At 37.1% G+C, this 17,226-nt stretch overlaps 1 protein-coding gene across 5 annotated transcripts in view; it reads right to left on the bottom strand.

The window, feature by feature from the left end:
• Positions 1 to 344: 344 nt before the first annotated feature.
• TRPC6 (transient receptor potential cation channel subfamily C member 6) overlaps positions 345 to 17,226 on the bottom strand; it is a 114,652-nt gene continuing 97,770 nt past the window's right edge. For 2 of the 5 annotated variants that reach the window (XM_037025636.2, XM_037025635.2), the window contains exons 7-13: positions 15,734 to 15,998; positions 14,234 to 14,429; positions 13,288 to 13,491; positions 11,506 to 11,580; positions 5,599 to 5,682; positions 4,478 to 4,553; positions 345 to 3,924 (exon numbers count right to left, since the gene is read on the bottom strand). In XM_037025636.2, the coding sequence (XP_036881531.1) occupies positions 3,773 to 3,924; positions 4,478 to 4,553; positions 5,599 to 5,682; positions 11,506 to 11,580; positions 13,288 to 13,491; positions 14,234 to 14,429; positions 15,734 to 15,998 (1,052 nt within the window). In that variant the 3' untranslated portion in view covers positions 345 to 3,772. Of the gene's footprint in view, positions 3,925 to 4,477; positions 4,554 to 5,598; positions 5,683 to 6,474; positions 6,555 to 11,505; positions 11,581 to 13,287; positions 13,492 to 14,233; positions 14,430 to 15,733; positions 15,999 to 17,226 lie in introns of those variants that run through there. The other 3 variants (XM_037025634.2, XM_073239411.1, XR_005063295.2) reach the window with 2 other exon arrangements.

Raw genomic sequence — 17,226 nt, 5'->3', positions numbered from 1 at the left:
TACTAGGACTGTTGTGAATATATGGCTTTTTTGTAAGTATAATTCCTATTACCACTGAATAAGATAACTTTTGATAATGTCATTCTCACAAAAATTTGAAAACATGAATCAATATCCCTATGATCCATTTTCACTGGATAAATTAATTATCCATCAAATGGCATGAATATAAAAAAATAATAAATAATTTTTAGAAATACATGCCATATGGTTGGGCAGTATCTCTAGCTATTTATTCAGTTGTGTATAAAAAATCTTTGCAAAAATTGATTCTAAAATAAAAATATTTTATGACTTGTGAATAGATGTCATCATCAAATTCAATGTTTGAAATGTTTGAGAAAATGTCTCTGGAAACTTTTATGGCTGTAACTATAAACATAGAATAAAGAAGAAAATTCAAGTAATCATTCTAATGATACAAGAAAAAATATGTATTTGCCTTAATTACCCAGTTTTTCAGAGAGTTCATGGTACATCTCTCACTTCAACTAGTCACATATAAAAGTAAAGACTCAGACTATGAGGCAATGTTTTGTGCAATAACAGATGTTTAGCTGAATTTCCATCTTCAACCCATGTTAGGATTTTGGGCTGCACTCCTACATAACCTTTGATTAACTTGCTCACTTGGAAAGCTACTTAGATGTTTCCTGAGTACACTGCAGAGGTCAGGCTTGGGAATTCATATTTTTCTGCTTCCACCGTGATTCAAACTGCACATCCTTCATCAAAGGGCAGAGACTCTAACTAGGAGCACAGGAACTCCTATCCAGCACCATTCAACAGAGTGGCTTGGCCTGTGATGCTCAATGAAGGTTTCAGGTGAAGGAGGAGGACGTATCTGCGTGTTAGAATCAGAGCAGATGCAGGCCACACTTACAAGTGCCACTCGGAGAAGCATTTCTTCCTTGCCCTGAAGCTGGAAATTGGTTCTGACAGTGATTCTGTCAGGGAACTTGTTGGTCAGTCTGCCTGGTTGGCAAATATTGCCTTAAGAGGTCTCTGTTTTACTTGAAAGAAAAGATTAATTAAAAATTAAAAGATTTTAATTAAATCTTCTCTTTATCCACAACCTTCCTTGATTAATGCTATTGTCTGTCTCCAGACTGGGCGTGTAATGAGACTTAGGGTTTTCAGGTACAGACCACTTTTCCTCACCTTAGAGACTGAAATATAAGTTTCACAAGAAAACCACCCTCCAATATAGTTGGTCAAGACCACAGGTAAGTTTGAGGCCTCTGGTGGCGGGCAGGCCTGGGCTTTTTTCCTGGCACCAGCACTCTATGGGAAGTGTAGCCTCAAAAAAGCCTCAGTTTTCTGATTTCCAAAATGAAGATAATAATAGTATTTACTTTGTAGAATTGTTGTTAAGCATTAAGTTAGATTAAATTAAATAATTCATGGAAAGTAATTATCACAATGCCTGGCATAATAGAGGCTCAATAAACATTCCTTATAGTTGTATTAAGTCCCATTTCTTTACTTGGCTGCAAGCTTCTAGAGGTCAGACGTTCATCTTCTATTCCTTTTAATCATTAGCAAAATTTTAAGTTGACAGTAGATCCTAGTAAAATTCATTTTATATGCCTAGTAAAATTATACTGAGTTTGTGTTATTTCTCAGTTTCAAAGTAATGAGAACAGCAGGCAGTAAAATTAGGTATTTAGGCACCGAAACAGGGACTTCCTTTGTTCCTTTGCAGTGGCTTTGCCAAGAGGAGTAGACATGGCTTGGCCGTTGGAGTCAGACGTCAGGGCTCTGTTGTCCTCCTTATGGTGCCCAAGCCTCCAGGAGGCACCAAATCAGAGAAGGCAGATTGGACAAATATGGTTCACCTTATAGTCACTTTATTGTAAAAGGTGAAGCTGCCTGCAACATGAATACAGGATTTAAAGCCAGTGGTCTTGAGGCTTATGAATGATGGTTGTTTTATGACCATCCTTTGACAATATGCTTTTAATTAAGCTCTTGTTGGAATTTTCTAAACCTTTCTTAAAACATGGTTGGTTTCTCTTTTTATCTTCTAATGAAATGGAACTTAGAACAGGTGCCAATTCAGCTTCACTTTGAGGTAAATGCTGCCTTGGGGACATAATTAATTTTGAATAATCGTGGGTGGCACTTGATATAATGCCTTTTACTGAGGAACCCATAGTCCTGTGTGTTGCATCTCCCAAAACTTAACATCTTGTCATGTCAACCCAACTTAAAAGACACTGAGGAACCTGAATATCCTATGTAGGGTCAAGCCCACTTGTTCTCATGAAACACTCCCTGGCATGGAAGCCAGTCTCTCGCATGGTGCAACACACAAGCTTTGTGAATGTTAGGTTATTTTAATTTGCTGATAGTGTTACTTGGTATGAGGTTGATTTTCACAACTTTGGATTCAAATATTGTCACAAGACATTTGAAAGCACACCTTTTCTGTATCACTAAATAACTTCTTAATAAATAAAAACCACAAATACAAAATCATTGAGTATAAAATTTCAGCTATAGATCTTATCTGGTTACATAAAGGTTCTTTGATTTAAATTAAGTAAAACTTGGAGTTAACCAGATTTTTTCTTGAGCACTTTGTCTTTAGAATGAAGCTAAAACCTTGTATTTGAAGTCTCTCCTAACCGAAATTAAAGCAGCACTTCCAGTTAATGCCCAGTATCATTTAAATGTTGAGAGTCTTTTAGTTGGACGGATGAACCTTCATTTTGCTCTTTTAGTTGTTTTACATACCATCTCATATATCAGTAAGTAACAATGACCTCTAGGTGAATGCTCACGATGGCAAATCCTGTTTTCTATATTTTCAAAGGAGGGTGGAACATACTGAGAATAACAGATAGGTATTTGCAAGTTCCCTCAACACCTTTTTTCCTTTACTTTAGATGCCAAATGTGGAGAATCATCTGTAAATGCCCTTGGAAATGGCACAAAATTACACTATAATTGGACCAAATGGCCACAACTATGTGTGGTTTTTTGATACTTCTCCAATAAAGGGTTCTTATTTGGTCAATAATTTTTCAGTCACAATAAAAAATTATCACTTAAAGAGCTTTTGAGTGTCTATATTGACTGCAAAAGCAAATAGGACAAACATTTCATACAAATTTGTGTGTGTGTGCACGCACACACAGGCATGCAGGTGAACCACGTTTCCAGAGTTCAGCGGAGGAAGTACTTTTTCACTGTTAAGAGTAACATTTTCAAGAAATGAATCAAAATATGTAGGAAATATTTAACCCTATTTTGCAGAGACATTTTCAACCATGCTCTGTGGGATTAAGCTGGGTAGATGATTAAACAGCATTCTCTAAATAACCATAGATTATTTTCCCTTAGATTTCAGAGCTGGAATTCACTATCAGGCAATCCATAGAAAAGGCAAGAAGATGCCTGAAATCATCTTCAAGGGAAATGCCACACCAGGAGCCCCAGGTGTCCGCAGCAGCCAGCCAAGGAAATTCCCAAGAAGACACTACACGGCAATCACGTCATCACAATAGTTACACCCAGAGAGCAGTTCATGAAACAAGCATCAAACAACTGGGCATGATTTTCATCATAACCTGCAACTTTCAGCTTGAACAATGAAATTTAATCACCAAAAATATTAATTAAGTTTCCAGATAATAGGATGACCCAAGTTATCTTTGAACTTTTTCTTGTTTACAATGTGGTCACATTGGCATTTAAAAAAATAAACTGGAAAATAATATGGCTTCAAGTGGACAAATAAATATGAATTTTTGAGGAGGTCTTTGCATTATCTCTTGCTTTCCTCTTGATTTGGTTCCATTGATAATTTCTCCCCAAGTTTTCTAATAAGTTCTGCTAGATCTTCTGAATTCTGGGTTTTTTCCTCAAGGAGCTCATAGCGGAGACTTGAGATATCCTGTTTAATTTCCTTCAGTTCCCCTTTGAAAAACAAGAGTGATACAAAGTTAACTGTAAATACATAATGCAGAAAAATTAATGATTCTAGGATAGATTAAAATCGGTCCTAACTCCACACACATCTAATTTTGAATCCTTTCAAAGGAAATAACTGCCTAATGGGACATGTTTCTATTTTCTCAGGTAAGTATTTGGGCTAATGAAAAGGTCATGGAGAAAAAAGATTATTAACAAAAGCTCTCCTGAAGTAAAAGGGAAACAATGGTGGCAAATGTTGCAGGAGATGGGGTGATAGCCCCTCACTTCTCCCAACCACTTCCTCCTCCCTCCAAGCCCCCTCTAAAAAAAAAAGCAATAGTCACTTATCTGGAAAGTGGCATCTGTCCCCAAATGCAGAAAAATAGCCTATTTCCCCAGGATGTAACGGTACTGCTGGTGGGCACGAGATGCTGTCCTCCGGCCCCTCCACACTCACTCCTCCCGCACCCGTCCGTCTCTCCAGCTTCCTCTGCTCTGCGTCAGGCCCCAGTCCCAGCTGCACCCAGGGGCCGACCTGTCTCTGTGCTCGACTCACCTTCATTCACTTCATCACTCTCCTTATCTATCTGGGCTTGTAGTACATATCTTTTAATGAGTCTCTTCATTATTTTCTAAACAGAGAAAAAAGATCCATCTCAGTTTTACACTCATGACAAATCTCTCATTTGGACTAAGTTTCTGAGTCTTTCTGCCCTTACTAAGCACTTCAGAGTGAGGCCTGTCAAAGATTAAGATGATTTTTATAGCAATTTTCACATCGCCAAGGCTAACAACTCAAAAGTTCATTCTTGAGAAAAGAACAAGTTTAAAGCAAACATTTATACTTGCTAGTAATTTAGGCTTGTTTCAGTGTAATAAAGTTTCTCCAATACCTGGGCTTCTACTAGGAGAATGTTGCTTTTATTACATACTTTTCATGAGAAATAGGAGGTTCAATACACATGCAGGAAGTCCTGGGTGTATATATAGCTAAGCCAAATCTTACTACTCAAGAACTTAAATAGTAAACTGTAAAAGTCTACTTTCAAGAGCTTTTATTGTAAAGATGTAATTGGGCACACAGACAAATAGGTACTACATATATTAGCAGAGAAAAAAGTCTTAGATGTGCATCAATAGAGGATTATTTTCAATAAATTGCCATATATTTGTACATAGAAATAATATACATCGATTAAAAATGTGACTATGTTTTGTGAAGTGAAAACCTATTGCTCATTATATAAGTATTAACTCACTTATGTAATATTATATATACATTTATATAATAATGTTGAAATATATGTAAAATTATACACATACATATAGTCATCTGGCAAAATATTTACCAAAAGTAAGTAGTCCTTGTTTTTCAGTAGTGAGGTTTGAGGTATATTTTACTGTCTTCTGTATTTTTTTTTGTAAAGATAGAGTTTTTACAATAAGCATGTAAGTTCCATAACACAAGACTTCATCTATTTTGTTTAGTTATGTATCTGCAGTACTTAGAAAGTGCCTGGCACATGGTAGTTACTCAGTAAATATTTGATGAATTAATGCATTTTTTTGATATTGAGAAAAATGTCATAGTAGTTCATTTTCATTTAAGGAATCATATAGTTGGAGACTCTAAATATTACAAATAACTAACCTTATTTATTTAAAACTCAGGCTTACCTGATACTGTCTTGGAGGATTACTGAAACTATTTAACTGGAAATCCTCTGAGCTCCTTATACTTGATTGTTTGCTATGCCCAAGCTGTAATTTGAAAGGAATTAGAAATTGATTCACATTTAAATTTTGTTTTAAATAATGTGATATTTATTATATACATGAGCTAGTAGTTTCATATACATATAAATAATTTTATCTATATTTATAGTTCATTTTCATTTAAAGTATCACGGTTTGAGATTCTAAATATTACAAGTAACTAACCTTATTTCTTTATAATTCACATTTACCTGGCACTGTCTTGGAGAATGATTGAAACTATTTAACTGGAAATCTCTGACAGCACTGCCCCACAGATAGCAAGTGCTCAAGAACTGTTGGTTGGTGAAATGAATGAAGGCAAAGGCAGAAATGCTTTGGGGTCACTAATGGAGGTCCCGTGGTATCTGGACACCTTTTATACAACATACCTGCAGTCTGAGTTCATGGACCAATTGGTTGCAGCTCAACTACATGGTAAGCAACATCTGAAACATGGCAAATCTGTTCTAGGGCATGAAACAGAGCCTTACAAATGAACACACCAGATGCCACAGACGAGATAACAGGACCAGGAAAGCCAGAAAATAGTATTCTGCTCATATGATAATGTGTATGTTTGTGGAGTTTGCAGAGCGTGGTTCTTGAAGTGTCAGTGACCACAGCTGTGTTCATACAGGCTCAGCACAACACCCAGCTGCCCCCAGCATTCATTCAGTGCGTAGAGTCCAGGTTTTCTCAACTGCAATGTTTTTGACATTTAGGGCTGCACGCTTCTTTATTGTGGAGGACTGTCCTGTCAATTGTAAAATGTTCAGTGGTCTCCCTCACCCCTACCTGCGAGATGTCAATAACAGCTCCCCTCTCCGGCTGTGCCACAGAAATGTCTCCAGGTGTTGCTAATGCATCCCGGGGTGCTGGAAGTGGGGGATCAAAATCACTGCTGATTGGGAAACACTGTTACAGGTAAATGGTATGTGACTAAACAGCTCTAAATTCATCTGGATCATTTTTATGTGACTAGTTCTGGTCTAAATCTGAAATACAAATTTGTATGCAAATATAACATTTGTTCTGCAAAAATTTCTAATTAGTTCCTAGAAATACGTATTTAAATATGTATTAAAAAATTGAATACTAGAAAGAAATAGTATGAGAAGAGAAATCTTCCCACTAGTGCAAAGAAGCATTATTACCACTTGGTGGCAGAAAATTCTAATATATAATTGTTTCCATATACGGCTACTAAAATACTGAAAGTCAAGGGAACTCAACTGGCAATATGAATAGTATGTAAACCTTAGGGATGTGAGTATTTATAGATGGTACTGACTTGACCGATACCATAGGAATGGGGGAGATGGTGCAGCGGAAGCAGGAAGGGTGGGGTGGAAGCTGTGCTCCTAATATGCAAATTTACAATCCAATTCTGAATGAAGCACCATCCATCCTTTGTATTTATACCTTCTACCACATTTCCTGCATTCCTTATTTTTGCTCTTTTTTCATTTCCTAGCAATTAGTTTAATATTAGCATTTCTTGTAGTTCTGCTATAGGATTTGGATGAACTACTCGAAGTTACATGTTGTTCATTAAGAAGCACAAGTAAGCCTCCATCTTTGGGGTTTATTGGCTTGTTGGACAGAACAACAGTTCTGGTGTCTCCCACTCTCCGCAAGTCTTATGTGGTCTGGCCGGGAATGAAGCAATGAGCTGATAAAGATAGAGGCACTATGTTTGGTCAGCAGGGGAGGCAGATGTGAAATGAAGCCAGGCAGTGGAGTGCTTATAAAGCTCTTTCCTTGGGATCAAGAAGATGTGGGTTTGAAATTCTGCCTGTCACTTGTCTGAAATGGGACTGGGCAAGTTCATTTCATGCCTATTGTCCTCAGAAAATAATCTCCTATTTCCCTATTAAAAAATATGGAAAATAGTATTATCTTCTAGACCTAATGTAAGGATTAAAGAGATGAGGTGGGTGGGTAGAATATGTAGCCTGACATACAAGTGTCAATAGTTATTATTATTGTACAGAAGAATAAATATCTACTATGAGGCTTTAGATCAATTTCATGGTTAGCTTTAGTCTATATTTTCTGGAGATACTTCATAAATATTTGCTTACTATTTGCTTTTTACTAACATGTCCATGTCCATGACTAAGTCAGGGAGTGAAATATTCAGTGATTCCCACACCCCCATGAGCATTAGAATCCCCTAAGGCCTTATTAAAGTACATACTTTCAGGCCAGGGATTTTTAACTCAATAGACCTGGTGAAAAAGACTGGGAATTTATGCAAAATCAAATGGAGAAGTGGCCCTGGTGATCGTGACAAGTTGGAGCCACTATATTATATAGTTGTTTCATTGGATGACTGAAAAAATAAACTCCAACCTAAATAAAAACATAGTTCCAGTACAGAATAGACCAAAAATGCTAAAATAATACACCTCTGCTCTGCATGGGGCATAAACACCTGCTCTGAAACTGACAAGTGGAAGGTGAGTGATTCTGGAGCTGGAACTGAAAAGTTGTTTAACAAGTTAGTTGGCATTTCCAAGTTTACCCATGTAATGCAGTACAGCAGGGACTGACTTTTAACTTACGCCGGTCTTTCCGACTGCATATCTGAAAAGCTAATGCTAGTGGCCACCAAAGTTAGTGACCTTCAGAGGTGAAGGATATTATCCAGATAATCTTGCTTTGTTTTGGAAAGTATTTTTATACTGCTTGTCCTACTGATCTCCTGGAGTAGATGGGAAGGCAACCTTTGTGCAAACTAACCACTTTAACCTTCAAGGAGTTAAAGAGTAGACCCCAGCGAAATAGAAGCTTAATTGTGTTGTTTTAAACATAGACTTTATGAGAAAGAATGAGCAAAAGCCACAGGAATTGGATAAGGAAGCATGAACTGTGAGTTTTCTTAGTATAGCACATATCAGGGCCAAATGTTCCAGGAGATGTCATCTCAGCAGCAATTGACAAGAATGACTGGAAATATAAACAGTTGCTTTAAAAAAGCATTTTCTCAGGAATACAGTTAATGCATTAAGCAAAAGCAAGCAATGTGAAATGTGCCCAAATCTTTGTTCATCACGAGCTTACATGGCAAGGGAAAAAAGACTCTTGTGTTGATTTGGTCCTCTGGGATCAAATGCCAAGACAAAATCAGAGGTATGAGATATATTCGGAATTGTGCCTATCAAAGATAAGGGGCAATGGGAGCAGAAGGCAGAAAATGCTTCCAGGTGGTTTCTTTCCCCTTCTCATTTAACTCTCCAGAGTTATGTATCACCTGTGAAATAGGGAAAGGTACCAAGATTGTCTAAGAAAGTCTGCCAGCTCAGCCGGGACCTCTGGCACAAAGACTGCCTCAAGAGGGCAAGAAACGTCCAGAACCTACGGAGAATGGCATGGCAGCAAAGCTGTGGTGGCTGTCAGCCGAGCAAGCGCCCTGACAAAGGTTCTCTCTTGAAAGATATGAGGGGTTTATCTCCAAGGCTGCTGCAATGAAGTCACACAAAAGGGCCTGTAGATGGTTAAACTGACATTGGAATCAACATTTTATTAATCCATAACTAGGTGCAGATACCACAGATTTAGGATTGCTCTTAAGGAATTTGTTTTAATCTAGAATTAAAATATTGTGCTATTGGAAAGGGTAAGGTGGTTGAAGTTTTGTTTAAAAGATATAAAATATATTTTCAGGTGACTAAAACAAATTTTAAATTTCCAAATTTTGGGAGAAACTACAAAGAAATAAATTATTTGATTTGAGAAATACTGTCATTGCTATAAAAAAGCATTTTGATTCCCCCTGAATGTTTTTTTAATATAGGTCCTGTGATTCATTGTTATCATGTATTCATCAAACTTTCAGTACAAGTAGTTTCTTACTTGAAAACTCTAAAATCCAACTTACACTAACCTATTTTTACAAAATTTTCATGGAGTTATGTATAACCAAATAACAAAAGGGCCCACTTCCCCATAATAACAAGTACTTTTATTTGTGCAGTGTTTATAGTTTACAAAGTATCGATTGAATCCTCCCAACAATCTTGTGTGATGGGTTGTACAATGATCACTATTTTACAGATGAAGAAATTAAGGTTCAGAGAAGTGAAATGAATTGCTAAAGGGGCAGAGATGAGAGGCGATCCCAATCTCTCAGTACTTGGTTCAATCCTCCTACCATATCAATACTTTAAGAGTATTCCTATTTTGGTGGAGGAGGTACCAAACTTAGCTTAAAAACAAAAGAGCCCCCCTCTTCAGCAATTGTGCCCCACAGGGTGGCCCTGTAGCATATTTCTGGCTAATGAGATATAATAGATATAATAGATAGAATACAGAAATTGCTGGGGGATACTTCTGAGCGTGGTGGTGGCAGATTCAGCTAGCATGCCCCACTTTTCCTCTGCCCTTAGGCCTTCTTCATGTCTGAAAGTGAGTGTGATGGCTGGAAGTGACACTGTCATCTTGCATCTGACTATGACAAAAAATCCAGTAGAATCACAGAGACGCCCCCCTGATAGTAGTTCTGTGCTGCCTAACTCTGAAGAGCTAAAGGGGGAAAACAGCTGTCTTTTTTTTTTATTGAAGTACAGTTGATACACAATCTTATATTAGTTTCAAGAATACAACACAGTGCTTCAACAGCTACCCATATTATTAAATCCTCCCGCAACTAGTACAGCTACTATCTGTCAACATAGGAACATGTTACAGAATCACTGGCTAAATTCTCCATGCTGTACTACCATCCCCATGACCAACCTACAATATGATTGAGAATTTTTGTGCCCCTTTATAATCTTCACCTTTCCTACCCACCCACCCCAATCTCTCCCGCATAGTAACCACCAGTTCCTTCTCAGTGTCTATGAGTCTGCTGCAGTTTTGTTCATTCTGTTTTGCTTTGTATTTATATTTCACAAATAAAATAAATCATAAAGTATTTGCCTTTCTCCACCTGGCTTATTTCACTGAGCATAATACCCTCTAGATCCAACCATGTTGTTGCAAATGATAGGACTTCTTTTTTATGGCTTAATAATATTCCACTGTGTATAGGTACTATGTCTTCTTTATCCATTTATCTATTGATGGACTTTTACATTGCTTTCCTATCTTGGCTATTGTAAATAACGTAGTGATAAACATAGGGGTGCATATGTCTTTTCAAATCAGGGATTTTGTTATCTTCAGGTAAATTCCTAGAAGTGGAATTACTAGATAGAATGGCATTTCTATTTTTAAAATCAACTATCTTGTTTAAAACACCATCATACTTTTAAAAATTATTATGTGTAACTGAATGTAAACTCTACCTGATATCTTGCTCTTCTAATTCATTCATTTGTTAGCAACAAGCATTTATTGCACCTCTACCTACACAGGCTACGAAAAGGAAGGCAATGTCCTCATCACAGGGCTTTGCCTCTCCATGTTAGGGAGCTGCTGCATTTCCAGGGCACACTGCTCATTATGTATTGTGTTGACTACAGTAGGCACTGAATTCTCATAGTGACTTTTTCAACAGCTTCTTGATTACTGGCAAATAAGGAGGCTCTGCTAGATATGCATCCTCTCCACCTGAGCTCCAAAGAGTTAAGTCAATCATTTCTCCATTGAGTTCTTTATGGATTCCTCTATTATTTTAATTTTTCCTCTTTTACATCACTATTCCTAAATTCTATCACCCATAAGTACCCCCAAAATATGCACTTACTATCTCTCTTAAATATGCACATAATTCTTTTTACTGATTAATTGGGCACAGGCTTATTTCCATTTCTCAGTAACTATATTTTGAGCATTGTTAAAATACGCATGACTTTGTATTTTCAAACGTGATCTTACCTGTTTTTTATCGAGTGATAATTTTGAAAGGTCTTCATGACTTCCCCAAATTCCCAATTTCTTTTCTTCATTTCTCTTTTAAAGATAGATAGCAAAATAAACATGATTGCTAATTGTGATTTGGAATTAGAAAACCGATTTCATTCTTCCCTTATTCCATATTTGGAAGGCCATCTGGTCTAGTTCTCCAGCAAGTTTCAAGTAGAGAAACATACACTTATCACGTTCTTCCCTTGGTAAGTGCTCAGACATTTCCTTTGGACACGATTCTCTCAGGATGCAGTCCTGGTTAGACTGCAAACGGCATGCTTAGTAACATGAAGCAAAGTGAGGGAAGGTTTTGCCACTCGTCTGACTAAGTTCAATAAACTAGACATCCAGAAGAATGCCACAGATGGCACAGTTTTCCAAATTTTTCGTACAAAAGAATCATAATAATAACCATATTTGAAGAGGGATTTAGAATTCTCAAAGCACTTTTACATACTTACTTGGTTTGATCTTTATGATGTAGATATAATTTTATTCCCATATTGCAGTTGAGAAAACTAAAGTTCAGAGAGTTTATTACTTACTTAAGAATCCCAAGTAATAAGTGGCAAACAGTGCAGGAATTAGAATGTTTCCTTTTTATTCAATGATACAGTCTTAAAATTTCAAGGAACCTTTACAATAATTTGGCCAACTGTCCACTCACTGTAGGAAGATCTATAAATTCCTAACGTTGTTCACCCAATATTTATTGATTACTTGCAATGATGGGGAGCTCACTACTTCATAAGACAGCCTATAACTGTATTGGGCAGATCTTGTAACAAGTTTGTTTCTACATAGAACTAAAATGGAACTTTTGCAACTTTTGCCTTTTACCTCTTTCAGTTTTTGAAGGGACAAAAAATAAGTGTACTCCCTAGTCAAAACTGGGAATTCTAAAGACATTCATATTGTTGCCCTTAATCTTTCTACTTCAGATGAAATAGCCAGCTCCTTGAATTCCCCATCATGACACAAAATCCATGCTTGTTCCCATCCTGGCCCTTCTCTTTGGGTGTATCTAGTCTCTCAGTATCCTGCTGGAGGGAGAGGTCTTTGCACTCAGCAGAGTTCCCTGCATAGAGTAAGCCTTGCCTCCCTCCCAACCCTGACCATTCAACACAACATTCCACATGCGCTCTAAATATTTCTGAAAATGTGCAATCATCCTACCTCTTCATCTAAGTATTATACCTTTTTATGGTTTTGGGACATTGCAGTCCCTCATGAGATCATTTCCAATCAATACCCTTAGACTTTTCTTTCTTGAACTACTTAATGCCAAACCTAGTCTCCCATACTGCATTTGAGCAGCTGACTTCTGAACTTTTCAATGTAGAAGTTACTTAAGAGCCTGTCAGATTCCCCCATGCCATAATCAGCCACTGAATCTTTACCTCACTGCATAAACTGAAGGTGAGACAAGGGACATGTAGCCACAACTGCAAAAATGGGGCCCAGAATAATTCTCCCTTTCAGTACCCATTCCAGAGAATGTAATACATTTCAGTCACATTTCATGAATTTTTCTTATATTCTTCTAAGGAGGAAATGTCCAGTGTGCTCCTGTTAAACAGACACAAGCCAAAGGAGCGTGCTAGGTGCTACATTTGGGAACAATGGACATGTCCTCACGACTGCTTCTTTTTAAAGAGGTACAGTGGTTCTAATGGTTGCAGCATTGAAAAATACAATTTTAATTTTATATTTTTATGATTGATGATTTTACGAAGTAGCAAGCCAAATTACCTTGTTCATCTCTGCATCCTCCTGAAAACCTTTTTTATGGCCCTGGAACAGCTCAGAAATCCATTTTTTAAGCCTCAGTAAGAGGTAAAACAGGGACTTTGGACTTGGCACCAGGTTGAAAGGAACAGGAAGGGTTCTTCCCTCCTCAAAGTAGGAAAACCAAAGTTTGGCCCTTGCAAATTTCCATTCCACATCAGCATCGTCCTGTACAAACACACATGACAGTTTAGCAAGGTAACGCATAAGCAGAATTACTGGGGTGCTTCTCACATTGTGTGGTTAGATATAAGCAATGGTGCCTGCAAAGATCATCAGACCCCAAAGACTGCTCCAAGATTTTTTCAAAATATTAAGGTTAAACTCACATACTCTTTCCTAAATTTGTCTAAAATTTTAGCAGGCTTAACAGAACTACAGATCTCAAAACTTGCATGTGTTTATAAATGCACTGAAAGATACCAATGTATTTTTTCTACATTCCGAAAAACACTACGAAAAAGTATTCACTCTTTTGTTTAGCAACAGGTCACTAATTTGATTAACTGGGGACACAGACCAACATTTCTTGCATAAAAGTTAATTCTATCACTTTAAATTTGAGAAAGGGCTGACTTTGAACATCATGCAAAGAAGATTTATAGAATAGTTTATTGGTAAGCAATTTTTAAAAAATAAAATATAAATTCATGCTGGTATAGCATTCCTAAAATCTATTTTTAAACAAATGAATCAGATATTTCTCCTCCTTATGTCCTACTATCCCACCACACCCATCAATGTTGCATTTGGAAGCAAAGAGTTACAATTTTACTGCTCAAACAAGTATATAAACAGGAGAAGAACACAGGAGGGAAAGCAGTCTGTACTTTCACTGCTATTTCTGAGCTGATCCCTGAAATAGTTAAAACATGTAGTCATAAAATACACAAATACAAAGAAATTATACCTCAATTTCCTGGAATGAACTGTTGATCATTGCAATTAACATATTTAGCAAGACAATGACCATCGTGACGTTATAAACTCCATAAAGAACATAACCGATGTTTTCAATGAATTTGTGATTATAGTTGATGACCACTGATTTCACTTCAGAAAGTCCAAATATAGCCCAGAACAGTGTCTTAAAACTCTCCTCAACTCTGGAGAAAAATAAAAAGAGGAAGGACATAGTAAAATGTAAAAATAAATGAAAATGGCACCATTATATGAATTACATCAGTGTCTTTGCAAATTACAAGATATCCATGAGAAAATTCTTCATTTCCCTGAACCTCAGTTTTCTTTTCTGTAAAATGGATACAACAACTTTTATTTCCAAGATTCTTGCAAGGATGAGGTAATATGAAGCACACAGCTCAGTAGCTGGGCAGTAAGCACTCAATAAATGCTATTAACATAACTCCATTATGTTATTATAACCACATATATTAACATTTAATAGTCTATACCTTTGGCAATGGAAGTGTTAAATATAGTATTTAACAAAAATAATACACTTTGTTAAGAGTGCTTTTAGGTTTCCTGCCCATCTATACTTCTATCCATATCCAATAAATGGATAATAATAGTCTGTGTCTTAAGGAAAATAAGACAACATAAACATAAACAATGTTACCAAAATCATTGACAAGCCTTAGGGAGGGGTTTCAATGTCTCAGGCATGACTATCAACCAAAGCCAAGCCCCTTTGCTTAACCCAGGTGGCTTCATTTTTCTGACAAACTGAACTTTACAGGAAATGGATAACAACAGGTTACACCTCAGCTGATGCTTCTCATTGTAACAGAAGACTTAGTGTTTGCGTAATGACCAAGCATACTTTATAAAAAACAGGTGTCCATGGTGAACATAAGTCAAAACTCTTGTCACTATTGATAACTCGGATCTTCTCAATGATAAGACCCTGAATTAGGACAGCAGCTGTTCCCACCATGCCCCAGGAGCCTCTGGGAAGCAAGAGGGCACAGCCATTAAGAGCACAGACGGTGGAGTCGGACACCGGGAGATGTCCTGGCTGTTCCACAAACTGGCAGCTATGTGACATCCAGCAAGTTACTAACTTTTTGAACTTCAGTTTCCTTATTTTGTGAAGGAGAGATAATAAAATGATTTTACAATAACTGACTCTAAAAATGTTAGCAATTATTACTTAATATTAGGAAGATGCCTCAATTTTTCATTTATTCCAGCTCATGTTAAAATCCTCTCATTGTGCTAAAGAGGAGCTGGAGATGAAGTCTTTACCAAAACATTACTTATCCCATCAAACTATATGAACACTGTTAAGCTGACATTTCTTTAATCTGCCATCTCCATGACCAAAATATCTGACAGATTGATAGCATGAAAGCTTCATTTTGTTTTACACATTTATCTGTCATCATTTAAACAGATATTTATTTAACCTGCCATCACCATTATCAAAACAGCTGCGATCACATACGTTGTGAAAGCTTCATTTTGTTTCGCACCAATGTAGTAGGAGTACAGGTTGAACATCCCAATCATGAAGGCCACAAACACCATAATGAATATGACCATGAACTTGAAGATATCCTTCACTGTTCTTCCAAGTGATATTTGTAGAGGTCCAAAGCTTTCATTTGCTGGTAAAATATAAGCTATTCTGGAGAAACTTAAAACTACAGCAATTGCATAAAGACCTTCAGATATAATTTGAGGATCAGAGGGGTCCCACTTTATCCTGGCTAGGAAAAAGGAAAGACAAGAGTTATGGTGAGTTTCTTTAAGTTGCTTGTTTAGATAACTTCTTTCCTAGGAAAGAAATATAATCACATTAGCAATCCAGTTCCAGATGATAGTCTCTCATCTTAAAGGGAGGGCTTCCTTAAGTGTCAGATACAGTGAGCTTCTGCGTTTATTGAGGAAAGGACCCTCCTGGTTTGCTGGCAGTTTTTCATTAGGGTGAAGCATAATGGTTAAGAACCCAAACTGTGGGCTCAGTATATGTAAGAATTCCAGGATATATGTATAATCAACTGAAAAACATTGGTACAGATCATTAAGTTCTTTTAGCTTTATTTTCCCATCTTTAAAAAATGAGATAATACCACTCCTACCTCTATCTGTTGTAAAAATTCAATGTCAGCATATGTTCAGTGTTTGGAAAGTGCTTGACACTAAATAAATGGTAGCATTTATTAGTTAATCTTAAACTATAATAAAAGAAAATCTTTAAACATATAAATAAAAGAAAATAAGGCATTTTGTAGTTAAAATTGATAGCATTTATTACTTAATCTTAAATTTATAGAACATTATTAGCAGAATCCGTTCGGGCTTATGGAGTCAGTGCTAACAATAATGGGTAGCCGACCAGACCGCCTTCCCCTTACAGGTATATGCACAAATAAACACGTGCGCCGCCAAGGCATGGAAAGCCCTCACCAACAAAGGAGAAGTATCAGTATGATGGAGGCCACAGGCAGAATATTTGGAGATCAGGAACAAGCGATGCCCCTGGTAGAGCAATTAGTTTTGGGCTTGTGGAATATTTGTAGTTATTTAAATTGACTGGAAGTCATTATTATTGGTTACTCAAACAAGTCTGTTTTTACCATTTAAATAGAGCAATTATTCATTCATTTAAATCTTGGACCCCTCTGAGAGGCATGCCTGACTGCATAGGGGTAGATGCCCAGAACCCCTCTCCAAAAAGGGGGCATCAGGAAGTATGATGGAGGTCAGGCCTCTGTCTCCGCCTCTGCTGGCAAGTTCCGCCTTGAGCTTCTGTTAGACAAAAAAGCGGGAGATGTTGGCAGCCGCGCTCAGAAAATTAGGGCAGCCGGAAGGCCCCGAACTTCCTAATGACAAATCATCCCACACCACTAAACTACATGCTATTGCGCCTTGGCATAAGGACCAATGAGACACCAAATGGTTATGCTAATAAGGCATATGGAGCCGCACCAACCA

Source organism: Manis javanica, chromosome 6 (genome assembly GCF_040802235.1).
Source record: "Manis javanica isolate MJ-LG chromosome 6, MJ_LKY, whole genome shotgun sequence".
Classification (NCBI taxonomy): domain Eukaryota; kingdom Metazoa; phylum Chordata; class Mammalia; order Pholidota; family Manidae; genus Manis; species Manis javanica.
This window is presented reverse-complemented; position numbering and strand designations above follow the sequence as displayed.